We start from the raw sequence: 25,616 nt of genomic DNA, 5'->3' as shown, positions 1-25,616 counted from the left end.
AAATGCTGCGTTTAGAAACTACACAGATAAAGGTGTAGTTTTTGTTGTGTTTTCTATCTGCAGGGTTTGGGATGTTTACTGACACACAGGTATGTTCACACCTATCACGACTGAAGTGCTGCTGGAACCGCGCTTCACGCCTGATATGAATGTGGACAAACTATGGACAGGATGGAATGAGTGTAATAGATGTTATGATAGACTCCTGTATAACAGCCATCATCTGTAAATATAATGATGCCATATAAACATTTCAAGAAACGTGGATGTTTTTTGTTTGTCATTTCATTTCTGGTGTTGCAAGACGCTGCACTTTTCAGGCTGGAGCCGTCATCAGAGCATCCTGACTGATGAAAGGGATCACACATGATGCTCTGGTGAGGCAAGTTCAGCTAGTTCAGTTCACATTTTTTGATGTTTGTCTAAAAACAGTACACATTGAGTTGCTTGTGACTGGGCAAGGTCAAAATCCCCTCCCATCTCTTACAAAGTAGCCATGGTAGAAGAGCTCATTTAATTAAAGATAGACTCAAACAATATGCAGTGGTTTGAAATAGCAATGTATATATGGAGTCTTCGTTTCTATCTACTGCACTTGATGTGTGCAGAGACTTTGAGTTGTACAGACAAGATACTAGAAGTGTGCTTAAAAAAATAAAGCAAGTGTTTCATAAGCAGAAAGTGAGAGTTTATGTTAGATACTTGTGGTGTGTGTGACGGTATGCGCACACTGCCACCAATTAGCTTTGACTATGGTGCATTCTGCATTATTCCATGATTGGCGTCCAGGAGGTAATAAATCTGGGCACGCGGTCTGAGTTTGATACTGTTTATTGCGCGGGATAAAAAAAACGAAACTAAACAAAACAATCCATCGCACTGACACTGTGTGCAGGTGCGTCGTCTGGACTGCAGATCAGCAAGTGGCTGCTATGGTGATGACCTCTGGCTTTCCGGTGCTCTGTTCTACACAGGAGACATGAACAGAACCGTCCCTGCAACACACAGAAACAATGATTTAACAGCAGGCCTATCAAATGAGCCATGTGCACATCCTGGAAGAAGGGGGGGGGGGGGGGGTACCTTTTCATGGTCACCACTGTGTCAATGTCATGGTTCTCCTCTCTGGGCTGCAGGTCTCTCAAGATGATCTATACATCATACACACAAACAGACCAATGGTTCATTCCAATCATCATGTACCACATACAAACGAGTCTCCAGTCTTTTTTTTGATATTCTCTCACTCCTCCGTCTCTGCTCTGAGGATTGAGGATCTCTGAGGGATCTCTGAGGAACCAAGAGTCCTATACTCTTGCTAACTGCTCCTTGCAGGTTAACCAGATCCGCCTCATGTGCTCAGCAAAGTTTTTAGACCTTGATGATGCCAAATAATGAAGCTTGTGACGTCTCATGGAAAGCTGCTGCCATGATGACGCATCAATCACCATGAAACAGGAAGTTGTTCTAACTTGAGTGTACAGCTTCGTTTTCCCTGAAATGTTACTCGGTGTTGAGGTGGGAAACTGGCTGCACAGATTTCTCTGAATTACACAGAGTCCCAGTTTTGTTGGTGGGTGATTCCAAACGTCTACCTGACCTTTTACACAAAGCAAAACTACCAGGAGTGCTTAAAATGCCTGTCAGCCTGTGCAACACTGTACTCTGTATTTTTTATTCTGAATCGTACCAGAGTTGACATGTGAGGATAAAAACACCAGCAGTGAACTCGGAGGCAACCTGACAAAGTCAGGAAGTGCATGTTCCTCAACATCTGATGTGGTGCGAGTGCTTTTCTGTACCTTAGCGAGCTTCTCTGGTTGCTCTGTGACAAATCTCTGGTAAATCTCCAGGCAGAGCGAGGACAGCTTCCCCCCTCCGCTCAGGATGTGATGTCTGCGAGCAGGCAGGGGCGTGCCCGATGGGAGGAGCACAGTGAACACCTCGGCTCCGGAGTCATCCACCTCCTGCACCACCCAGCCAGACGGAAAAGATCACAACGAATGTTAGAAAATCTTCAAATCAAAACACGATGGAATGATACGTGCCGTCTTTGCTGAAAATCATACTTTAATATGTGTTTTTAACTGAGCAGTATACCTTCACTAGTATGTCCGAGGCAGAAACATCCACTGTGACAGACTCTTCCTCGGGGGAGAGGCCATCTCTGCCAACCAGTAAGCCTGCTTCCAGGGCTGCTCCCACAGCAATGACTTCATCAGGAGGTGCTGAGCTCAGAAGCTCCACATCAGGAAACATCTCCCGGATCATCTGCTGCAGACGAGGGATCCTGGCTGAGCCACCGCAAAGAACCACCTGAAACCCAGCCATCACGTGACAAGAATGTGGCATTTATTACTGATGGAGCCAAAGCTTTTATTTCCTTTAGCTCATATTCACTATCCAAATAAAGGTCACTCTCAGCCACAGCATTCAACTATCACTGCAGTTGGATCATTTCAAGCATAAATGAAAGCATGCGTGGCCGCGGAGACTTACGTACCTTGTTAATGTCGCTGGTGGAGAGCCCCGCCTTCTCCAGCAGGGGTTTGATTGGCTGGATGCTCTTGTTGAAGAGTGAGGAGCAGAGCAGCTCGAACCGAGCTCTGAGAAAACAGCACACTGAGGTTGTCATGTTGGTAACAACTATTTATCCAGCCTGACTCTGTCCAGGGTGAATGTATAGAGAAGAAAAATTCTCCGTAGCACAATACAATACACACTCACTGACCACTCCGGTTATTCAATCTAATGTGATCCAATACAAGAGCTCTGCCATTAATTGTGCCTTAACAAAGATAACAATGCTAACTTTGATTGATACTGTCAGGCAGGTTTTTGAGAGGTGTTTATAATATTATGGCCATCATCTTTGGTAGGCCTACTCCCAAACACACTCTGAAGATATGTGCCCAGGTTTATGATGTCTGGACAAACCATTAACGTGTGAGGGCCATTTTCCTGCTTTGCCCCACCAAAGTTTGATTTTGGATTCAGTCAGAATCCAAAAAGTCGATGTCACATTGCAGTTTTTCAGTTTATGCAAATTTGCAAAAACAACCCCTTTCGATGTTTGAGCCTTAGTTATTACCTTTCATGGTAGAGCTGCTGTATTGGACTGCATTACATTGTACAGATGAACCTAATGAAGTGGCCGGTGAGTGTAAGCTTAACCAACCTGCTCGTAAAGGCAAAACATCACTATGTTTAATATGCAGCTCTAAACAAAGCAGAGTTTGAGCCACATTCATTACTTAGCATTGTTTCTGGTTTCAGTATCTGCAGCTGTTTGGAAGCAAATTTATCAGGATGTTTGTCCTTTTACCTTTTGTGCATGTTTTGGTTTTACATGTGTAGCATTTGTAGCATTTTAGATTTTAGAATGGATTTCTACAATGTTTGAACTTACAATCTTGTTTCTGCTGGATGTTGATAACATGCCGTGGTGGCATGTTATCAACATCCAGCATCTCTAGACAACTACCTCTGATGTGGATGATGTCATTACCGAACGCCGGGCGCTGCGAGCAGCCAGCCACAACACGGCTGACTCTGCGGCGGTCGGCTACGAATACGCAATAACAAACCACAGCTGTGCCAAACTACAGCTAAACTGTCCGACCGCCGGCTCAGAGGGGAATAGCACCAGCATATCAGAACAAAATATTGGAATATGAACGAGTTTCGCCGCAGATTATGCGTTATATAGAGGCTGCGCATGGATGCCCCGAGTACTCGCATTATACGGATATATGCGCCGCTCCTCTGGGGCTAATTTCTTCAAAACGACTCCAAATGCCACCAAAGTTGTCTGGGTGAGTAAATGGGTGTATTTAATGTTACAAATAAGGTCCAGGTTGTAAAAAACTAAAGTTATCCTTTAAAGCTGGAATCCTACAGAGAAAAAACAATCACAATCATCATCATAATCATCTTTTATGGTCTTTTTTTTGGTGTCATCGTAACAGCTCACCTAGAGACGTTGCATTCAAAGTCAATGCCATCGTGCAGCGAGTCAACAAAGCAGTTGGCTGATCCCAATGAGGACAGAGAGTGTTTGGCCATGTCTGCTCCATTCATCAGCTTCAGCATTGCCCGAGCATTACTGCTCACATCATGCTTGAAGGTGCTGCAACAAGCACAGACAAACAGCGTGAGGGTGGCTGGGAGGGTCGGGTATGGAAAAGGTACATATGTAACACATTGTACAGGTGCAGATATATGTGGGCAAGAAGGAAAGGGACCACAGATCAGGACACGCTCAGGATAAGATTTCTGAGTCTCTCCAAATATCTATAGAGTAAACACAAAGCCCAGATCTCATGCTGAAACACGCATACTGAACAGCTCCATCACTCCATGATCTCTGGGACAGGTGATGTCTATGGCTGCATACAGGGAGCTATAGCTTGGGCACTGTGCTGGTACAGGGAACAGAGGCCTTGCCTCATTGACATAAGTAGAGTGGACAAAATAATAGAAACACCTGACAGTATACTGCAATAAAGTTCAACTAACTGAACATTACAACCTTCATTTATTAGAGGAAAGTTTGGTGCAATATCGTGATCACACTGTTCACTGTGGCCATAACAACTGTCGTGTGAATGTTTGATACTGTCACATCTGTAACGTAGAGGAAAACATGAAGTTACTTGTAGAGCTTCAAGGAGCAGCAGAAAGCACGGGATCTACCGTTTGAACTCAGCGGCGAGGTGCTGGGCCAAGGCCTGGGTGAAGCTCTCCCCGCCGATGCTGTGGTCAGTGTGGGTGTTGAGAACCCGGAATATTCCTCCATTGACCTGCAGCACTGTCACACTTAGGGACGTCCCGCCCAGCTTATACACCAGGACATGGCTGTCGACACAGTGCACATCAATATGAGGGCAAAAAGTAAGAAATTATTCCATTAAAAGTGGAAATAATATAAATAACAAGTGAACCAGACATGTGCCTGTACTCCACTCAACTAAAAGCATGATGTTGGGAGGGATAAAAGGTGCCAGCTATCAATATCTGCAGAGATTACTTAAAATATGATATAATACATTCATTTTGTTCAGTTTGCAGCGTCAGTGCTGTACCTCCTTCCAGAAGAACAGTCCTGTCCGATGTTGTAGGCCAACAGAGCAGCAGCAGGCTCGTGGATCAGCCTCAGTACGTGGAACCCTGCAGCTTCAGCCGCCTCCCTGAGCAAAACACCCACAGAGCGTCACACGCACAGCTTCACATGTGAAGATTTCTCTGTCTCACAACACAATAGAACCGCTGCAGTGGCCTACCTCAGAGCACGCTTCTGAGCATGTGCAAACTCAAAAGGGACGGTAATGACCGCCTCTGTGACATCAGAGCCCAGAGCTGACTGAGCTGTTTCTGTGAAAACAGGAATGAACGTGCTGTTAATAACAAAGTGTGAATCTCAGCGTGCGTGTGTGTGTGTGTGTTGTCCAAAAACTACCTTTCATTTTGTGGAAGATGAGCTTCGCAGCGTCCTCTGGAGCCACATACTCCGGATGTTCTCCTGCCGTGATCTCGTAATACGGCTTCTCTTCTCTTTTGACCACCTGGACACAACAATCACGTCTCAGACTGAGCGTTCACTGCTTTACAGGACAGATCCAAACTGAAACTAAGAGACCAGACAGCATGCTTCTGACTGGAGACAGCACCAACAGCATCCTATGTAGTGGATGCTGTTGGTGCTGTGCAGACAGCACACAGGGACTCACCTGACACTTGGTCTGTGTTTTGTGAGCTTGTGTCTCCGGATCATCAAAGCTGTCCATTGAGAGACAGAGACACATATGATGAAAATCAGTCACTCTGAACAACTTGTTCAGTAACATACTGCATGTCTCGAACCGTCCACTGTCTAGAACTGCATGATCATATGCATTTAACACTCTCTCTGTCATGACACTGTAGTGTTAAGATTTTCAAATAAGACAGTATTAAGTGTGTCACCTCCTCCCCAGCACTTGTTTCACTTTAACAACTGTGTTGGCGGCATTGCGAACCCGTCCTTGCTTTGCTGCGATACCTACAATCTGAAGAAAAGAGAAATCAGTCAGCGAGCAGACCCAAATGGCAAAATGTTAGCCCTGCAGCTCTTTGAAGGAGCTACGGAGGCCTTTCTGCTGCATCACGCTGCTGCTGTCAATAATGTTATAACAATCCAGCTGTCTCGAGGGGGATTTACCAGAGAACCGGCCGTGGACATTCCAAGTCTACCTGCGTCTTATGCGGAGCTGCATAAAGCAAAGACAACCAGACAATTCATGCTTTTCCCATAAAATTCTGTATCATAAAGGAGATTAAATCTGACCTAAATCACTATGGAGACGTATTCAGACTAAAACTGCCGGACTGAAACCCAAAGACTAGAGTCTGTTCGCAGTACATGCCTAACTGACTTTGTTTCCAATTTCTGCCACATCTGTTCACACCTGGCATTAACGTTTGTCTTGGGTGATCCGATCACAAGTGGACAGCTGAGACACATCGCAGTTCACACCTGTGTTTATCATGCATCTCCAGCTCCAAGAGAGAGTGCAGGACAACGACCACGTACATCAGTGCTCCTCTCCATTTTTTCAAGCGTTGGTGTGCTGTCATAACAACCACCACATCCTGCAATGACGGGATGTGTTCCTGTTATGTCCTTGTCAGGGATGCATCAGGACGCATTAGCATGTTTACACTACTGATGTTATGTGGTCACATGCGTCCCGGACCACCTCGACATGTGGCTTGAGTGATCAGATAACTATGTGTCTTGGTGGTCGTTTACACTTGTATTAAGTGCTGCTGCATGTTAATGCCAGGTGTAAACAGGGTCATACTGCCATGGGATGTACTTCATTACATAATCAAAATCTGAGCTCTGACTGATCTTATTGTCTTTCTACAAACTCAACACCTGACTGGGTTCCTCCTATTTGACTTATCAAAGTTGTTTAATAGTGTGTTGCATCTTGAATATCTACATCTATGCAGTTTTTAGTGGAATCATATGAAGAAAATTCACTCACTCGTGTAGTCGTGACCACAAGCAAAGGACAGCAACAGACTGAGCTAACAGAGACGGCTGATTTGAGATCATTTTGATTTCTGACCTGCAACATACTGCCAAAGGTTCTCTTTTGCTTCAAAACAAAATGCTCAGAGTAGCTTCAAACACACTGATCCTGGTTCAGGTTGTTGGTTAATTCAAGACAGGCCTTTTCCTAACAGGCCTGGCTTTTCAGACCCGCCCATAACATCCCAGAGGTCATGCGGCCCTTGAGGAGAAGCAACATGAAGAGGAGTAAAGCCTGTCTTTTACCTGCTCAGTGTCTCTGTAGGCCACCACAGCTGGAGTCACTCGGTCTCCTGCGTCATTAGCCACCACATCAGCCCGCCCGTCCTGAACACACACACACACACACACACACACACACACACACACACACACACACACACACACACACACACACACACACATATTTATCTAGTCATTTTCTGTTCCTGTAAGAAGAGCTGGGCGACATACTCATTAGGGCAGAAACAGCTAATTAATTAATTGATTAGGTGACATACAGAAAATCAATTCAAACATTTTGCACAGTCCAGTCTTCAGGTGTTTTGTGGACTTTGGACGTTTCTGACAGTGTCACTCAGGGTGTCATGTGGGGGGCGACGCTGGGATTCAGGGCCGTGACTACGAGACGTTTGATCCGTGATTAAGAGCAATTGATTAGGAGCGGGAGAAAGGAACTGGAACAGTTCGTGGACAGGTGTGCGGTGGCAGGGGTGAAAATCAGCACCTCTGAGTCTGAGGCGATGGTACCTTGCTGGAAATCACTCTGGGTTTGGAGTGAGTTGCTGCAAAGGGTCAAGCATCTCAATGTCATGAGTATGGTCAGATGGAGCATGAGATCGGCAAACGAATCCAGCAGAAATTCAGATGCTGTATGGGATCGTCCTGGTGAAGAGGGAGCTGAGCCTTCCGAGTAGTCGATCTACCTTCCAACCATCACTGATGGTCATAAGCTTTAGGTAATAACTGGAAGAATGAGATTTCAGATCTAAGGGACCTGTTTCCTTTGCAGAGAGGCTGGGCTCACCCTTCGGGGTAGCATGAGGAGCTCGGGGTAACTGGACTACTTCGCATAGAAAAGATTCAGCTGAATGCTTCAGCATCTGGTCAGGACCCTGCCGGCCTCCCTGTGGAGGTGTTCCAGACACATCCGAATGGGGGGAAGCCACAAGAGAGCCCTGTGGCCTGGGAACCCCTGGAACCACTGGGAAGAGCTGGAGGTGGGGCGAGGTAGAAGGAAGTATGGGTTAACATGCTTTGCTTACTGCCTCTGCCACCTGGACCTGGACAAGTGACGGAAAATGGATGGATGGCTAAAAAATAATTGATAGATTAATTGACGCGGAATGATCAGTTGCAGTCTGAACACATATGAAGCATCAATACTGTGATACGGAGGTAGATATAGGCTGTAGGGGTGTCTCAAGCTGATGCACAACTTCACATTTTGAAAGGGTCTCTGTCAGCTACAAGTTAAAAACAAAGGAATGAATGAATAATATTAAAGCAGCAAGCACCGGAAACAATCAAAATGCTTGAAGAACTCTGATTGGCAGTGGTTGATGTCCTAAAAGACATCTATAGTTGTACTTTGACTCACGTTACGGAGCAATCCCAAATGAAATAACCTGACGTTAATACACCGGTTTCGTACGTAACGTTAACGCTACAGAGTACTGGCAGATGAACAGCCAGCGCTGTTTCAGCGGGATGCGGAGCGGAGATCAAATCCGCTCTTACCGGTCAGAGGAGCGGAGGGTCGGTACACTGAAACTGAGCCCAACTCACCTTAAATATCGCCACACAAGCGCAAGTATATCCGAAGTGAACTCCTATGGCAGCCATGCTGGAAGTTCTCAGCTGAAAGGGCTGAACCATGCGCATGCGACCCGTCTTCCGCTCCCAGGAACAACTTCCGGTAGCTTTTTTTTTTTCAGAATAAAAGCGTGTGACGTCTATGTACCAACTGTACTCAGAAACTGAGAAAACATAAAACTAAAAATATATGATTATTATATGATTGTATGTTCAATGTGTGTGTGTGTGTGTGTGTGTGTGTGTATAAATATATAACAGGTTAAGGCTGTTCATTCGTGCTTGCTGTCTGGGATAAGCCAGCTTGCTTGCTGTTACTGTACCATCCCTGAGGGTGGAAGCAGGGGACCATTTATACATTAAGTATATATTATCTGATATCTGTGCAGATATCGATGTTATTGAGTGTCATTGTTGCTGCAAAAGATGCACATGCCATTCTAATTCATTTTATTTCATTTCATTTGTAGGTTCATTTTTTTTAAATATGATATCGCTATACAATACAAAACCCCATCTACCCTGTGCCACAGATGATCATAACATTATGTTTTACAGCATGCACCTTACAAAAAGGGTCTGAGAGAGGTTGGTCTGCAGATTTCAAGTAATGTGAAAGGGCTGTAACTAGTAGTAAGGGGCGAAAATTGAAGTTGACCAAATCACACAGAACCATGAGATGTCAAAACAAGATGTTTTTGGCAAGACAGCAGATGGTTGAGTATTGTTCAGTTGGTTTGAATTGATTTAAATGGATTTATTGATTTTGACATTGCATTACAGACTGTGGCCTTGGCAAACAGTAGGTCCCGTTGACAGTCTCAGAGTATCATCCTGTACAGATCTGATACTCATATGCTACTTCTTACCAGAACACTTGAGACCATCTCGACCAAAGCAACAGTTCAATGAACAATGAATGAGTCCTTATATCAACAAAAAACTCCTCCTCGGGATCCCAGGAAGGAAACAAAAATACTCTGTTTGAGACAGCTGGCCAAAAAAATAAAATAAAATAAAATAAAAATAAACCCAAATTAAGCCTCTGGAGTCTAATAGACAAGCTTTGTGATTCTCCATGACAATCACAGAGTGAGTGAGCTATAAACTATTGACAAGCTGATCAACTATCACTCTTAGGGCGGACTGGACCTTTTCCATCGGTGAGTAAAATCAGATTCAGAATATTTCTGAATTCATTAATATTCCGCAGGCTGGATGTGACCTGCCAGTTGACAATATGGCATGGGTCTGGATTGACTTGCCATTCGGTCCACGTGAGGGCCGAGGTCCGCACATTGAGCAGCCCTGCCATATACTATATTATACTACGAACTGAAATGACATTTTTAAATTAAATGTATGAAGAAATGCAAATAGAAAATAGAGAATGAAATTGTTTTGGGGAAATATATAGGGGGGAATGCAAATGGAGCAAAGTAAAAAATAGGCTTAACAATTTATAAATTCATTAATAAATGAATGAATGAAGTGGGAAATTAAATAAATAGGAAAATTATAAAGGTAAAGAAATACAGAAGCAAATTAAAACAGAAATATCAACTTGTCTAGCTGTATAAACTTATACCTACATTTATTTTTTATATCATTTGGTGCATTTAATGGCTTATTAATTCATCTATTGAATCATTTATTTACTTCATTTATTATCTAATTTTTGGCAGTTTTGGTCCTCCATAGACCTGTAAAAGTAAGACATTTTAGGGTTCATTCAGTGGAACTTAGCCCTCTGATAAGAGCACACAGACAAAAACACATTACCACATTTATTTGCAAATTAGTTTAATAAGTTGAAACCCTTTAGTTACCCAACCATATTGTATAAAATACATTTACAGAGTCATACTGAAATATTCCAGTGTGTACACACCTTAAAAACAATATAAGCAAGTGCTTATGTTTTGGAGTCATTCTGCATAATAAATCTCCACCGGAATATAAGCTTGATCTTTTCAAAATCTTATAAGCTACAATGTGCACAAGATGGTGTATAAAGAATTCAATTCACATGAATCAAGTGATGAGAACAGTTCAGAAGAAAGTCTTTGAGGCTATATAGATTAAGCATCAAACACACAAAGAAATGCCAACATTTACATTTCCTTCCATCAGTGTAAATGGTTATTTTAAACCTCCATGAAGCAATGTTTTTCATAACAATGTTGAATCAAATAACGACTCCATAATGCTCCTTACTTTTGAGCATTAAATGGAGCAGGCACTCACACATTGATGTCATTTCATGTTCAAATGATTTATAAACTTACTCTATACCTAAGTATTGATGCTCTTTTCCTGGCTGGTTGCTCATTAACAGACTGACTGGGTTTTACACAGTTAGTTAGTTAGTTACCTCTGAATCAAACACACGGCTCAGTCTACCTAGATGACACGAGCATGTTAAGCAGTCTGATAATGGGAACACTTACAGTGAATGTCACAAGACTCGTGTTGTAAAGCGCTTTGAGTGGTCGGCAGACTGAAAAAAGCAATCCATAAAGCCACACGTCCATGTTGCTGCTGGACTACACATCCAGTGTTTGCTGAGATGTAGCCACTAAGACTTCATTCTGTAATAAACCCTGGATGTATTACATGACCCGGACAGCGTGGCACAGTCAGCCTTGCTACTGTTTTTTTTTTTCGTGCTGAGACAAAAAAAGCTACTGTGAGTCTGTAAAAAGTTCCTCCATTGATTGCGAGTATTGACCATCCATCTTTCAGACTTCTGCCAGGACACCATGAATGATTTTTAAACCAAATGATTTTGTGTTTTTGATTCTCTCTGACATTAAGCGTGATGCGAGAAAGCAGGTTCAGGAACAGAGACAGCAAAACACTTGTTCCACAGGTCACATGACACAGAGGCAAAACAAAGAAAAAAAGTTGGCATATGAGATGGGTGAGCAGAATTAATTGGCTCCTTTTATAAACGTGGTTTTCCTAATGAACTAGAAGTTAATGGTTTGTTCTTGTGAGTTTTAGCCCTCTCACATTCATGAAGCTTTATTACCATTTTTAATTTCTGATTTCTGAAAACATACAATCTAAGTGCAGTCATTCTCATGCTCACACCTTCCCAATGCAACCAAAATCATCGATCGAAGATTCCAATCTTCTTGCATTCTTGAGGCATTGCAGACCTGTGGTTGTTAAACAATGGTTACACGGTTACTTCACAAAGTACTTATTTACTGAATGGGAAAACAGCGTTGAGAATGAAGGAGGTACATACCGGCAGCAAGGCAAAGCGATAGTGTAGAACTTACATATCTGATTCTGTTGAGAGAAATGAAAAAAAAAAACATGTTAAAAGCCTGCTCTTTCCACTGCCTCACACCTTGACAGTTTAGATGCTGCAAATGTGGAGTGGTCTAAATATATTCAGTTATTGGTTGGTTACGGTTTAGAAACACAGAATGTAAACCCAAAGAATATAATTATTTTTCAGCATCTTTCCTTTTAATTGACAGTTTAAGTGACCGGCTGAACTGAACATTGTGGTTATATGTTGCAAATCTTAAACCTCTACGTCATGAGGACGGTGCCTTGTGGATTTCTTTCAGCGAATTCTGTAGGTCTGTGTCTACTTTTTTAAGTGCATTTTTGATTTTAATATTTTTGCTTCAGTTAATAAAAATAAATGGTGATTAAAGTTGTAACATTATTTGTTTTATTAGTTTAAGTCTGGAAAACTGACACTGGATGAATTTATTTTTTGTCGTGAGAATGAAAAATGGAAAATTTGTGTTTCATCTTTCAGAGGATGATAAAAACAAAACCCAAAACCCAGTCTGATCTCACCACGGGTGAACATAAGCATAGTTTGTCGATGTTGTATGTTGTTGTATGAGTTTGTTTCCTTTGTTGGTGGTGTGAGCACATCTGGTTTTTCTTCACATTGCTATGTCTCTTTTTCTTGTGCTTCTATGAAGAACTATCTAAGCTGCCCTATAAAAAATACAGTTATGATTATCATTAGTAGTAACTCATATACACTGTTGTGTGTGTTATAGGTGTGATCAATTTTCCTTAAAAAGAAAGTACTAAAATAAACTGCTCATAACATGGACCTACGGGGTGAGACAGAATGAGAAAAAGATGAATAATCATCATAAATGATAGATGTGATACAGTATATTGATATCTATATATAATCTATATTTTTATTTGTGATTATAAGATATATCTATATTTTTCCTCCATTTTTATCTCTAATTATTTGATTCTGATTTGTTTTTCAATCATTACATTCGGCTTTACAGTATAGTAATGTAGTTCCACAGTGTAAGTACATGTACAATGTGAATAGTGTGATAATGTGTAAATCAATATTTTTTCTATTTAATTTATATTATTATACTTAGATTGTACACTTTGTGCAACCTGATTGACCAATACTGTCTTGGCAATAAATCATATGAAATCAAAGACAGAGAGCAGACACATACCCCACATAAACACCTTGGTCACTCCCATATGTGTCACTCTGCAGGCGAACTTGTCTCCGCTGTTTGGAGTGAAGGGCACGGATCTGGTCAGGTGGTACTGCCAGTTGTCCTCGAAGGCCAGGTCAGTCTGGCGGGTTCCGACCATCTGCTCTCCATTCCTGATCAGGTCGATGGTGATTTCTGGTGGGTGGAAACCACTCACATGACAGATCAAGGTGTTGGGTGTCCCAAACATTCCCGGTGCTCGGCTGTACACCTGAACCTTGGGTGGAGCTGCCAAGAGACAGAAGAGCTTTCACACATGTACAGAGATGATATGATAAAGGCCAAAGATTACTGTACATTTCACCCACTTTCTTCAACGTCTACCTGTGTGCCTCTTTTACTATTAATCTACAACGCTGTGATGCAGCAGTATTATCAACCAGAGTGATCATGATGTGACAGTAAAATGCGTGAAACAAAAAGCTTCCCCTCCAGGTTGTGGTAGGCTTTTCAGACCGTCACAGCCTCGTTGTTTTTGACGACGTCACACCATCTTCGAAGACATTACCTCGACCTTTGAACTCCACAAGTGCTGACTATTCTTAACACTAACTTTCCCAACGTTTTGCTTGACTTTTACGAGAACCAGTTCATGGGTTATTTCTACATATTTAGTGTGGAAGTAGGCGGTGAACTGAACGGCAAGTCGGAGGCCTACCCGTCATTTTCGGCCTACAATGTAACAACACAGCGCCATTTGTAAATATACTGGCACATACACAGGTAGGCTACAGACGACTACTTACAGTTGCTGGCCACTGAAAGGTCCAGGGCGTAGAGCAGAAGAAGAAGAAATGCCCAGAATGCCTTCATGATTTCACCTTCAGTCGGTCTTTTCACTGGAAATTTTTGTACATATGTTCAAAGACGAGCGTCAAGGAAGGAAGGACAGCGATCCAAAACGAAAGTAACAAGGCCTCGTACCGTGTGGTGCTGACTGATAAACGACGGAACGCTTGGGCGGGGTTAATGTTTCAACGCAAATCAGGAAACCAGGCGGATAACCCCGCCCACAGGAAGCGTTTAGGTTTACATTACAAGTGAGTCTCCGGGAGGCGGTTACAACGCTCTTAATTTCACCAATAGAAAAATCAAGAGGAGGTGTTGCTAGGTAGAGTTTAGTCCTACAAGTTGCCTCCTGTTGTTGCGCAGTTTCATCGACTATCCCTCCATGTTTAACGTTAAATGAGTGACGGATGAGTTGTTAGTCTAATTCATATTGTTTATGGTGTATTTGTTCTATTTGTTATTTTTCAAACACACACACACACACACATAGGTTACTAATGACATAGGTCTGCTTGGTACATTGTGATTTTAAATGCAAACCTTTTTTAGATGGATGAACAAGGTGAGATGGATGAACAATGTGAGTGTTAGCATTTCCTACTTCATAAAGCTATAACAACACACTGATTAATATCAATTCAAAAAAGTATTAGAGAGGTTTGTGTTTAAAAGAGGCAGACATCAAGGAATTTTCAGAAACTTTTATTTAAGAGAGGACATTGAAAAAACCTTTAACAGCAAATCAAATCTGTCTATTCCAAGAAGAACACCCCTTTCATATACAATTAATCTGACCGATTACCACTATTCTCCTCATTCAGGAAACAGTTTAAGTCAAACTTAACAAACAACAGTTTGTATACAGACACACATATTATTGGTTTAATAAACAGAAGCATTTTATCAGCTAATTTTTATACACACACCTTTCAGTATCAAAGACTGGAAAACACATACATTTGTTGCAAGTATTCTAAGCAACTGCAGCACAAAAATGACGAAATAAGATGCAGCCCATGCATTCTTTCATATTAAAATCGTCGGTGAAAAGTCCCCTTGATATGGTTCTGATGAAAGTCGGGAGAAAATGTGATGCTGTTGATTGGAGATGTGAAGAAAAACCCCGCTGTAGCTGAAGCCGGTTGATTTACATGTTTGACTCTGTAAAAAAAAATAAAAACAGACAGAGGTTTTATCAGTCACATAAGATGGTGAAGCAGCATCCCTATGGTCAACATTATTCACATTGCATTTCATTACAATTAGTCCTTTTTTGGGTATCAAGTCAGGTGCAAAGGACTCGATGCATCATGTCTATAATTGTCTACCACTGTGGGCTTTGCTGCAGACCTACATGAAGATGTGTGTCATTATATTAAATTGTAGTGAGAGGTATCTGCTCTCACTACATTAGATGCAGGTTTATTTTTCTGACCACCCTTTGGTTATGAGAAGGTTACACACACTTTGTGGCTGATCCTTACTCACCCCAGGCATAATCCTTTGTGGTCGTTCCATGAGTGACCCTGCAGCTGTATTTTTGTTCCTTCTGGGGTGTGAAGGCCACACTCCTGGTCAGATGGAAGTGCCAGCCTGTTTCGAAGGCTAGGTCAGTCAGCGTGGCATTCGGGATTTCCACTCCATCCTTTAGCAGCTGGATGTTGATGTCAGGGGGGTGGAAATCATTCACATGGCAAATCAGCGTATTTTCTTTCCCGAACTCTCCTGGCTTACTGCTGTAGACCTGAACCTTGGGTGGAGCTAGAGGCAACAGGGAAAAGGAACGGATGTCAGACTACCATGAAACACAAGTGCATTGTGTTATGTGAAGCTTAGAAATACAAACACTGTCGCAACCACAGTCTTCCACAGCGACTGATTCTGCCGCACTGAAAATTAAAGGACTTAAAGGATTTTCTTTGCTTGTAAAGTCGCAACACCTCAAAATGTTTATATATATAATGAGATTTTGTAGCGACAGGTCCGACAGCGCTCTCCACAATGCACACCTTGTTTTTTTTGTCAGTACAGGAGAGATATTTGACTAAGATTTTATTTTATCATCAGTATCTGTATGTGCCGTACTGAAGCCAGTGGAGGGTGCTGTCACAGGACAGTTCTTGTTGCAGAAAATCGAAACTAAAGTCAGACTGTTGAGGGGAATTCCAGCCGACTAAAAACATGTTTCTCTTTTACATTTGACAGCAACATCAACTCTTTCATTTACCTCTCAGGCTTTCTAAGAGATCACAAGCACATTACTACAGATTTACACCCTCATGCCTACCTCATATTCTCGAGGCTGATTATTAAAAGCAGACAGCCTTTGTTTTATTAAGACTTCCTCTGTCTTTTGTTTCTCCTGGCCCAACTTGTTTGAAACATATTGCTGGCATCAAATTCATAATAAGCAGATATTTACAAAAATCTGTGAAGCTGATGAGGTCATTTGTAATGAAAACACTATTCAATGTATGTAAAAAAGAAAATATTGCAAATAACCACACTCTGTTTTATTCATGCTTCACACGGCGCCCAGCTTTTTTGGAATCATTTCTGTACTTGTGGCCATCAAGGATGAAGGCCATTTTGAGATACAGTTTCCGGTAATTCTTCAGTAACGGTTCAAGTCAAAAAAGGCAGATAAAAAAAAAAAAATACTTACAGTATTTGACGTTCTGTGAGTAGGACACAGCCACCAGAGCTGCTAGACACAGGAGAAGCTTCATGTTTCTCTTCTTTGTCACCTTTTGTAGGTTAAAAGTAGCTCAAATGAGGCAGAGAGAAGCGCACCCACTTCCCTGAGAGACCTGAAATAAAGTGAAAGCGTAGGGCAGAGCAGAATAATAAGTGCTCTAGGACTGCCCACTTCATGACCCCAGCCAATCATTAATTTCCATCATACTGTTACTAGGTAAGATTTGACCAAGCAGGTTTGCTTCCTAACAGACACGAAGGCTTTGTGGAAACTCCCAGAAGACAAAGATGGACCACTCTAATAAGACTTGAGAAAAACTGCATTTTTCTTTAAGCTCTTTTGTGTAACAATGCTAAGAACAAGTCAGTATGACATCTAGAGTCCCAGGACAGGACCCCACAGTTTAGAGAAGGACTGGTAGAGACCATTCTCAGTCCCCTTGTGCTGGACCCTCCCTCTGAGCCTCGGTTCCTTCATCACTTATTTATTCACTTTACTTTCTTTACTTGTTGTTCCTTCTTTCCATCCTCCATTTTCCTTCATTTCTTTCCATCTTCAAATCTGTCATGCCCTCCTTCCTGTAACCTAATTGTAATGTGTAATAAATATACTTTTTTTGTGGTCATGAGCAATAACTTGCCCTCAGTGTTCCTCATGTGTTTACATTCTGTCAAGTATAATCACAGTGTTCTTGACACTAGCAGTGGGTTAAGTTTTCGAATATTATGTTATCTATGTTTATTTTGTATATTTATTGTTGTGTGTTTTATTTGGCTTTATTTTATTCTAATTTATGTTAGTGAGGGCAACTGTTTGCACTCTCTTTTGTATGTGTGTATATTCTAAAGTCTGAAAACGAAATTATAATCATATAATTATATGACTATCACAAAACTGCTAAACAACCTTTGACAACATTCGAGCAGAGTCCGGCTCAACACTGCGCATGCTGCTCTGAGCATGTAGAACTTGTTATTGCAAGCTTTCACAGTTCATTGTTTTTATGACTTTGGATTTCCCCTGCCAACATGTGAATTAGTCAGAATACATTAACGACAGTCACCAACAGCCACATCTGTAATTAGACACATAGATTTAAGGCTGGAAGCCCATTTGAAAAATATTTGTTGGAGTGAGAGTGCGTGAGCATTAAAAGAAAACCAAACTGAAACAGAACAGTCGGGATAACCGTGAGCTCTCATGAGTAATGCAAAGTCTGTAGCTGACATTGGAGATAGATAGACATTGGGTCTGGATTTCCAGCCCACTTGTTGTTAGCACAGCACAAAGACTCCATGTTTTTTAAGAACTTTATGTTTGCTTTAAGACTACTTGCTTATTTTTTTCATAATCCTGAATTCCAGGAAACAGGCTCTGTTGGCATTGGCGTTGGATTCTTTGTCATGTGTCACTGAATCATCTGTCAGAGCGGTAGATCCTGTTTTTTTTTTTCTGTTGTTGTTGTTTTTTTTGTTTTTGTTTTTTTTTTTTTACAATCGTTAAAAACAAAGCAACACATTGTGTATTTCAAAAAGATGCTGTTTCTTTTCCTTTTCCACGATATGTTTACATACTTACACACATTTTATCATGTAAGACACTCAAGAAGGATATCAGTGTGTTATGTTCTTTATGGTCAGTCAGTTTTCTGTGCAAACTGAAACTGTTTTTTGTTTCTATTTTGCTTTGTCTCCTGACTAAGAGAATGTGAGGCATTTCAGCAAGTTGACCACTGAAGCAAGTGTATTGCATTTGATAAATGTAATTGGTGTTCTTGCTTTATGTCATGAACAGCAAATTTATCTATTTGTTGTAGTTATAGATTAAATTCTGAGATTAGCTAAATTGATAACATTAGCTTTATATGAACCTACGTTTCATATAAATGAATGTTAATTCACTTCTCTTTTTAGTTTATTACAACTATTAAATCATGAGCAGTTCATAAAGCTGTGAATTAATAAATTGCATTTAATTTCAAAACATAGAGTAATTGTTTTCTGGTTCCGTAAACGTAAAGATTTTTTGTAACTTTTTCTGACTAACGCCATTACGTCGGCGCTCCGTCTGACGTAGTGACGTGTTGACGACTGCTCTTCCGTATTCTTCCGGATCCCGAGTAACTACATTTCTTTACCTAGCTTGTTAGCTGAGAAAACGTTCCAGTAACACGACAAGATGAGTAGTGAAAAATACCCCAGGTCTTCTATTGAAGACGACTTCAACTATGGCACAAATGTTGCTACAGCCAGTGTCCAGATACGAATGGGTAAGTAAAATAATATTTGGCTCGTAGTGATAACAGCAGCTGGTCACTTAAGCTAACGCTAGTTCTTGTTAATTACAGCAAAGATAACATAGACTGCTGTCACTGTACTGTTGTTATGACAATCGTTAATAACCATTTATTAACTCGGTTCCAAGCACGTTGGTTGGATAGCGCTGGTTAAAACCTAGCGCTAGCTGCTAAGTTAGTTAAACCATTGCAATGTCAACGCTGTTACCACTGATAACTGTTACGTACCGGACCAAATTCAGCATTAGCATTGCTCGAACATGCCGAGCTGTCAGTGCTGGTTCACACATAAGTGACTGTTATCTCTAGTTCAGACTGAGCTAGCTGTTACGTTAGAGCAAGCAGATAGTATTTTCCTACACAAACACACAAGTCGTTGGCTCTGTGTGCACGTCCAGCTGAAGGTTCAGCTAATTGTTGCTGTAATGCTGTGTCTCCACTGCTCTCCTTGTTGATCAGACTTCCTTAGGAAGGTGTACACCCTTCTGAGCTTGCAGATCATTCTGACCACAGCCACCTCTGCCCTCTTCATGTTCTCTCAAACCATCAAGGAGTTTGTCCATGCAAGGTGAGAATGGTCTGATTATCATCTAACCAAAACACAAGCCACGAGGTGTCAGGATGAGAAATGACAGCCTCATGACCGGCTTTACATGGAAAGCTTGGGAATCATGAACGTTTCCTTTATTAACTTGTCCTTCTGTGTCCATAACACCCTGTGTAAAAGTGAATGGTCTTACTGATTTTTGGAAAGTGACCTTTCTCTTATCCAGATAAGCCATTGAGGAGACCACTCTATGTGTTTGGAAATTTTCTATAGGTCTCTGATGGTGACCATGACAACTAATAACAGTACACATTATCTGCTGAACAGCAACTGAAATGCAATGTCCAAATGCAAACATATACATGTTAATGGGTCATTTCATTTCCAGTGACACCAAACAGTGCACATCTTTTCAGACTGTGAGATGTCTTAGCTGAGCTGCTACCTCCTAACAGTTGGGTTGAATTTACAATCTAAAGCTAGACACTTACACTGTGTATGTTTGTGTAGTCCTGTTTTGACTCTGATTTCTTCCTCAGTCCTGCTGTGGTTCTGATTTCGGCTCTGGGCTCTCTGGTTCTTCTGCTGGTCCTGGCCGTGTACAGACACCAACATCCAGTCAACCTCTACCTGCTGATCGTATTTGTAAGTCTTTGCTGTTACATAGTTAATTGTTTTATCTCACTGGCTCAATGTTTGGCAACTTTAACAGTTAGAAGAGCTGGTTGGTTAATTTAACATCTGTTAAGCTGGAGCACAACAATAAAGCCTACACTGACTAGCACTGTTGCAAATGGTCTGTACATGGTCTGTAGAGATTTAAATATGTCCAACTTCAACAGATTTGCCTGGTTAAAAAAAGATAAGTAATTAGAAACGCTGGTTTTGTGACTCCTGTCCTTTATGCAGTGCTTTTGTTGCAGCTGCTGCGACGTTGCTGCTTTTTTTTCCACAATAGATCTTGTGACTGTAACCTTTACTGTAGCTGAGCATTTGATAAGAGGTCCTAGCTTGTTAGTGTGTGCCACTAATGTTGTGTTGTTTTCAGACTCTGCTGGAAGCTGTTTCTGTCGCCACGGCTTGTAAGTAACTTTTGAAGATGTCTGTTAGTTATCATTCTTCAAGCCTGTTGCAGATTGTCCTGACGGCAGAGGTTTTCTCTCTACAGTGACATTCTATGAGTATTCCACCGTACTGCAAGCCTTGTTCCTCACCTGTGCTGTGTTTGCTGGGCTGACAGCATACACCTTCCAATCCAAGAGAGACTTCAGCAAAATGGGAGCAGGGTGAGTGTGTCGTGACTGCTGCTCACTGCTGATTGTCTCCACAGTGGTTTTATCAACGCTGCTGTATTCCTCCTCTAGAGGGCGCCACCGTCAGACTTACAGTATCTGATCTGTTTGTCCTTACAGACTGTTCGCCTGCCTGTGGATCCTCATCATTGCAGGCTTCATGAGGGTGAGTGGAACTGCCTGACATTAATGTGTTTTTTTCATAAAAATAAATTCATTTATTTCAAGAAATAAAAAAAGAGAAAATCCCATTCAGAAGGAGTGAAAGAAGAAGAGAGATAAAAACAAATAAGAAGCCTGCAGCCAGAGGGAAATCTGCGCTCGAGTGGCATGTTGCTACAGGTGAATTATGATCCAGGAAGTCTGATGTGAGTAACAGATCCAAGAGTCTGAAGGCTTTTAATACAAGGAGAAAGGATTTCACAGCATGATAATCTACCAGTTGAAATGAGTAAATAGAGAGACAACAGAAAGAAAAAGATCCAGCAAAGTCATAAAATAGAAAACAGAAAGAAAACAAAGTAAACAAAGAACAGAAAGCGAAAGGGTGTAGCAATAAAGAAACTGAAACAAAGACATAATGTCAGAAAAAAAAACATAAACGGAGTGCAGTCCTCAGCCTCATCCACACTTCACGCTGACTCTGGTCTCCCTGCAGTTCTTCTTCAACAGTGACAGCACAGAGCTGGTCCTGTCTGGAGCGGGGGCTCTGGTGTTCTGCGGTTTCATCATCTTCGACACCCACCTGCTGATGAAGCAGCTCTCTCCCGAGGAGCACATCCTGGCCTCCATCAACCTCTACCTGGACATCGTCAACCTCTTCCTGCACATCCTGCGTGTCCTCGACTCCATGAAGAAGCACTGAGAGCCGCAGTACCACTTCACACTGCTCTACCCAGCTCACTCCAACGGCCTCGCTGGAAAACCCACAGATATGATTGTTCTGTGATTGCCTTGTGTTCGTGTGAGTGTTACTGTCCTGAAGTCCACCAAAAACTGGATTTTAGAGAGGAATCTACCTTAATGAAACACATGTCTGTATTTGGTGAACTCTCTCTACAGGTAGCTGTGCTATGTGCTTCTGTGTCTTTCACCCAACTACTGGTTTTTAGCTGATTGTGCTTTTGTATTGCGTTAAGTAGATTTATTTCAGGTAACTTGTGTTTGTTCTGAAACCAAAATGTGATCATTATACTAAAAGACAGCCAGTTAAAAGTACACTACCTGATCTGATGTACAGCCCTCTAGCACCCCCAACTGGCCTACTTGGATCTTAACTCGTTTTTGGTCCGGGCGAGACGTTTGCCAGCAAATGAATCTTCTTTTGCTGCTCCAGTGAGTATCTCAGACAGGACGATGTATGTGTTGAGTCAAAATAAACTACAGTGGAGCTCTTTGACACAGAGAAATTACATATATCAGGCTTGCGTTTTAAGGGGATTTGTTGACAGTTAGATGAATATAGTAAATCACCAGCCTTATCCTTAAAATATAATATATATATTACGCACTGTATGTATTGTCTTAAAGGGAAATTGCTTCACTTCACCAGTTTGGTGCACTGAGCTCTGGAGATGAGTCATAGACTTGTGATGCACACATGCTCTGGCCTGGAGAGGGAACATTAACCACATTAAGAGTGAGCTGGTAGGACATGATATGAGGCACTAGTGGACGCTAACAAATTTCGGGAGTGGATTTTTTTTAAAGTAGATTTTTCTAGCAGTATCTCTCAGTGGGCTTTCAGAGCCATCATTCCACCAGTTTATTCTCAGACGAAGTTTATTGTTGAATGTTTTCACTGTTGTCAGAAATGAGTATTTTATATTCCATCAGTGAGCTGCACTGCACCCCTCTCATGTTCCACGTCTGATAATGATGTACAATAGCGAGAAGACTCATTGTATGCTCATTTTAATGAAGTGCATGCCTGGTTTTGTGAATATCTGCGATTGTACATATTTTAATGGTGTAAATGTAACTGTACAGTTTTTGCGATCAAGAGCTGAACCTGTGAAACGTGAAGTGCTGAAGTTAGTGAAGAGAAATATGACGCGAATCTATCCCTCGAGTAATCTCAAGCATCAGGTTATGGGTATATATTATGAAGGCATTTGCTTTAACTGTTCTTAATAAATGATTTAATAAAAAGGACCTGAAAGTCTATGAAGTTGACTCTTGGGTTTGTTGATTAGTTGCTCGTCCTTTGATTTGTTGGAATTCTGCTGGAACATCTTTTAGACACATACAATAGCAGAAACAAATGGCTTTATTGTGAGAAATAACTTTAGCCTCACACACCTGAGACTTTTTGCAATATACCACCACAGATTCATTTTAGCTTATTCTCTGAAGAGAATATAGGCTAAATACGAACGGGCTTAAAAAGATAAAATACTGAGTAAAGTGGGTGAATATTTTTAATTGGATATTTAGTATTTTATTTGTATTTAATTTAGATGAATTTGTGGAGAACACCAGTGTCCAAAAAATCTTGCATTGGAGTCTGAGGATCATTCTGTATGCAGTGAAGATGTTTCTTATTCCTTTAATAAGGCGTTTGAGGACCCCATGTTGAGGTATGAAAGATGGAAAGAAGCAGTACGCTCCACTGCTTTTATCACTGCTTGGTATTTCTGATTGGCTAGTGTATAACAAAAATGCAATTATCTTTAATTCAAAGCTAGAATGAAGCAAAACATCCATGATTGCAAAGGCATCTAAATGAAAGCTTAATTACTTAAACAACCATACAATTTGTCACCTCTGTTGTTTTGAAATGGCAAAAAGATGTGCAGTAAGTCAGAATACCCACGCTTGATTTAGGCATCTCTTAACCAGAGTTTTATCTACAGTGTTACACTTTGAATATATGAACATTTTGTTCCTTTCTATGCATTTAGACCACAGTCTTGCACAGTGGGATACCTGCTGACATCTTTTCTCATGGTTTACTTTGGTGCACAGTTGACAGCAGAGAGAACCTTTCTCTGCAGACAGGAGGTGTTCAAGCACTAGACCTCAACGGGCCATGAAAGGTTTGTGATTGCGATCACATGCCTGAATGCAGAACCCTCTGACATGAGCTTAACATCAGTGAACTGTTTCACAGTGGCTGGTGGTGCTGTTCCTCAAAAGGGCTGCCTGCGCACCACCGTGCACACAGTCTGCTGACCTGTCTACCCTTGACCCGTCTGAGGAGTGCTGTATTTCACCAACATGACTCACCCTTGTGCAAGTAAACCTGTCAGCATTGAATATACAACGCTCCACACTGCATATCTGTCAGTGTCATTCAGGACAGTGTGTAGAATTGGAGACAGCGGCACCACTGCTCATCGCCTCAGTATGCCTGTTGTTGGGGTATTTTCCCAGCAGTACATTAGACTGAGAGAGTTGGTTTAAAGGTGCAGAATGGATTTAGTATTGCTTATGTGGATATATATGTTTATTGATTATGATTAGAGATGTGTAGAATTGAGCGTCGGCTTTGTTTGTGAGATTTTCGAGGATGTTTGATGTGGTTTGCAGTATTTTCAAGTTGGTGTTTATTTTGTTCTTTGTTTTCATTCATTTGCAATGTTATGTGTGTTTCTTTTCTATCTTAAATGTTTTTCACCCTAGACCTAACTAGTTAACTAACTGACTGAATACCTACACTAATGGAAAATGTCACATGGAGCAACCTGAAATTCCAAAAATAAAAGGAAAAAGGAAAGCTGCCTGGGCTTTGAGTGAAATCCAGTTTTACAAACTTTGTGTTGACACACCAATACTCTTCCAAGTGGGGAAATTGCACATGTCCAAACTAGAACTTGTCCATACTAAGTGCAGTGAAAGCCCAGACAGAGCAACACGTTTGGACATTAATGTGTGTAGGAATGTATCCACAGTCCTGTGACCCTGCAGAAGACATGCAGATGTGGGTAATGGACGGATGGAATCTATCACACAGCGTCAGTTCTTCCAAGCGATACACTGGAGCACAGAATAAGACATCCCTGCAAACGGGTCGCACCACATACTGAAGTGTCATCGATGCCATCAATAAGGACTTAATGATTGGCCGCTGTTTGCATTGCTCTACAATAAAACATTCTAAGACAAATACTTGTTGGAATTCTTCCCACTGCAGCAATGTTGTTTATTCTCCTCCAGACTCATTTTTTTCACTTTTACTGCATAATATTCCAAGGTCAGTCCTCACTCAAGAGACATGTCTTGCTGCACCAAGAGGAAGGTTGTCCATCTGGTGTATAACAACAAATCTGATGCTGTCATAGTGGGGTCGGTGGATAAACTCAGCCGTGTAACGTATAGACCAATAATAATAATAATAATAACAACATGGTCATCATTAGGTGCTGCTTATTCAGCAGCTATGTAAACCTGGTGTCTGTCGCCATTGTAATGTCAGTGTAAAGTAAAGTGACATCTTACCAAACAACTAATCCGCTTAGTTGTTGCTACTGGCACATTAACATTATTGCAATGTTCCTGTAATGCTGCTTGCTATAAAACAAAAGATTTGCTGCGCCATAAAAACTGAATTTAATTCATGATGCGGACTATAATGTGTTTTGT

The 25,616-nt window shown here is 41.4% G+C and overlaps 4 protein-coding genes across 4 annotated transcripts; 1 reads left to right on the top strand and 3 right to left on the bottom strand.

Annotated features, from left to right (window-relative positions):
* Positions 1-813: 813 nt before the first annotated feature.
* hspa14 (heat shock protein 14) lies at positions 814-8,970 on the bottom strand. The gene is made up of 14 exons (XM_041964063.1): positions 8,867-8,970; positions 7,325-7,405; positions 5,965-6,047; positions 5,730-5,778; positions 5,459-5,564; positions 5,283-5,373; positions 5,085-5,189; positions 4,696-4,857; positions 3,974-4,129; positions 2,504-2,606; positions 2,101-2,316; positions 1,803-1,967; positions 1,084-1,151; positions 814-995 (listed from the first exon to the last, which is right to left on the bottom strand). Exons 1-14 carry the CDS (start codon positions 8,960-8,962, stop codon positions 917-919), a joined length of 1,560 nt encoding a protein of 519 aa, XP_041819997.1. The 5' UTR covers positions 8,963-8,970; the 3' UTR covers positions 814-916.
* Positions 8,971-11,587: 2,617 nt separating this feature from the next.
* On the bottom strand, positions 11,588-14,350 carry LOC121625561 (beta-2-microglobulin-like). Its single transcript, XM_041963689.1, has 4 exons — positions 14,157-14,350; positions 13,366-13,638; positions 12,150-12,193; positions 11,588-12,057 (listed from the first exon to the last, which is right to left on the bottom strand). Exons 1-3 carry the CDS (start codon positions 14,221-14,223, stop codon positions 12,180-12,182), a joined length of 354 nt encoding a protein of 117 aa, XP_041819623.1. The 5' UTR covers positions 14,224-14,350; the 3' UTR covers positions 11,588-12,057; positions 12,150-12,179.
* A 535-nt stretch (positions 14,351-14,885) lies between these two features.
* LOC121625460 (beta-2-microglobulin-like) lies at positions 14,886-17,032 on the bottom strand. Its single transcript, XM_041963534.1, has 3 exons — positions 16,865-17,032; positions 15,688-15,960; positions 14,886-15,360 (listed from the first exon to the last, which is right to left on the bottom strand). The coding sequence occupies exons 1-3, from the start codon at positions 16,926-16,928 to the stop codon at positions 15,347-15,349; spliced, it is 351 nt and encodes a 116-aa protein (XP_041819468.1). The 5' UTR covers positions 16,929-17,032; the 3' UTR covers positions 14,886-15,346.
* Positions 17,033-18,992: 1,960 nt separating this feature from the next.
* On the top strand, positions 18,993-23,198 carry tmbim4 (transmembrane BAX inhibitor motif containing 4). Its single transcript, XM_041963533.1, has 7 exons — positions 18,993-19,166; positions 19,653-19,761; positions 20,280-20,385; positions 20,789-20,822; positions 20,909-21,026; positions 21,153-21,198; positions 21,691-23,198. The coding sequence occupies exons 1-7, from the start codon at positions 19,076-19,078 to the stop codon at positions 21,895-21,897; spliced, it is 711 nt and encodes a 236-aa protein (XP_041819467.1). The 5' UTR covers positions 18,993-19,075; the 3' UTR covers positions 21,898-23,198.
* The last annotated feature ends 2,418 nt before the right edge of the window (positions 23,199-25,616 follow it).

The sequence above is a fragment of the Chelmon rostratus genome, chromosome 22, assembly GCF_017976325.1.
Source record: "Chelmon rostratus isolate fCheRos1 chromosome 22, fCheRos1.pri, whole genome shotgun sequence".
NCBI classification, from domain to species: domain Eukaryota; kingdom Metazoa; phylum Chordata; class Actinopteri; order Chaetodontiformes; family Chaetodontidae; genus Chelmon; species Chelmon rostratus.
Note: the sequence above shows the minus strand (reverse complement) of the source record. Positions and strands in the feature narration are given on the sequence as shown.

Excerpts from the sequence above, each read along its gene's own strand:
- hspa14 (XM_041964063.1), bottom strand. The coding sequence starts at position 8,962 with ATGCGCATGGTTCAGCCCTTTCAGCTGAGAACTTCCAGCATGGCTGCC. Across the intron at positions 2,607-3,973 it reads TTTGAATGCAACGTCTCTAG|AGCTCGGTTCGAGCTGCTCT; the intron begins GTGAGCTGTTAC and ends CTGTTTTCTCAG. Across the intron at positions 1,968-2,100 it reads CCTCGGACATACTAGTGAAG|GAGGTGGATGACTCCGGAGC; the intron begins GTATACTGCTCA and ends TGGGTGGTGCAG.
- LOC121625561 (XM_041963689.1), bottom strand. The coding sequence starts at position 14,223 with ATGAAGGCATTCTGGGCATTTCTTCTTCTTCTGCTCTACGCCCTGGAC. Across the intron at positions 13,639-14,156 it reads CCTTTCAGTGGCCAGCAACT|CTCCACCCAAGGTTCAGGTG; the intron begins GTAAGTAGTCGT and ends GTCTCTTGGCAG.
- LOC121625460 (XM_041963534.1), bottom strand. The coding sequence starts at position 16,928 with ATGAAGCTTCTCCTGTGTCTAGCAGCTCTGGTGGCTGTGTCCTACTCA. Across the intron at positions 15,961-16,864 it reads CTCACAGAACGTCAAATACT|CTCCACCCAAGGTTCAGGTC; the intron begins GTAAGTATTTTT and ends TGTTGCCTCTAG.
- tmbim4 (XM_041963533.1), top strand. The coding sequence starts at position 19,076 with ATGAGTAGTGAAAAATACCCCAGGTCTTCTATTGAAGACGACTTCAAC. Across the intron at positions 19,762-20,279 it reads AAGGAGTTTGTCCATGCAAG|TCCTGCTGTGGTTCTGATTT; the intron begins GTGAGAATGGTC and ends TTTCTTCCTCAG. Across the intron at positions 20,823-20,908 it reads TGTTTCTGTCGCCACGGCTT|TGACATTCTATGAGTATTCC; the intron begins GTAAGTAACTTT and ends TTCTCTCTACAG.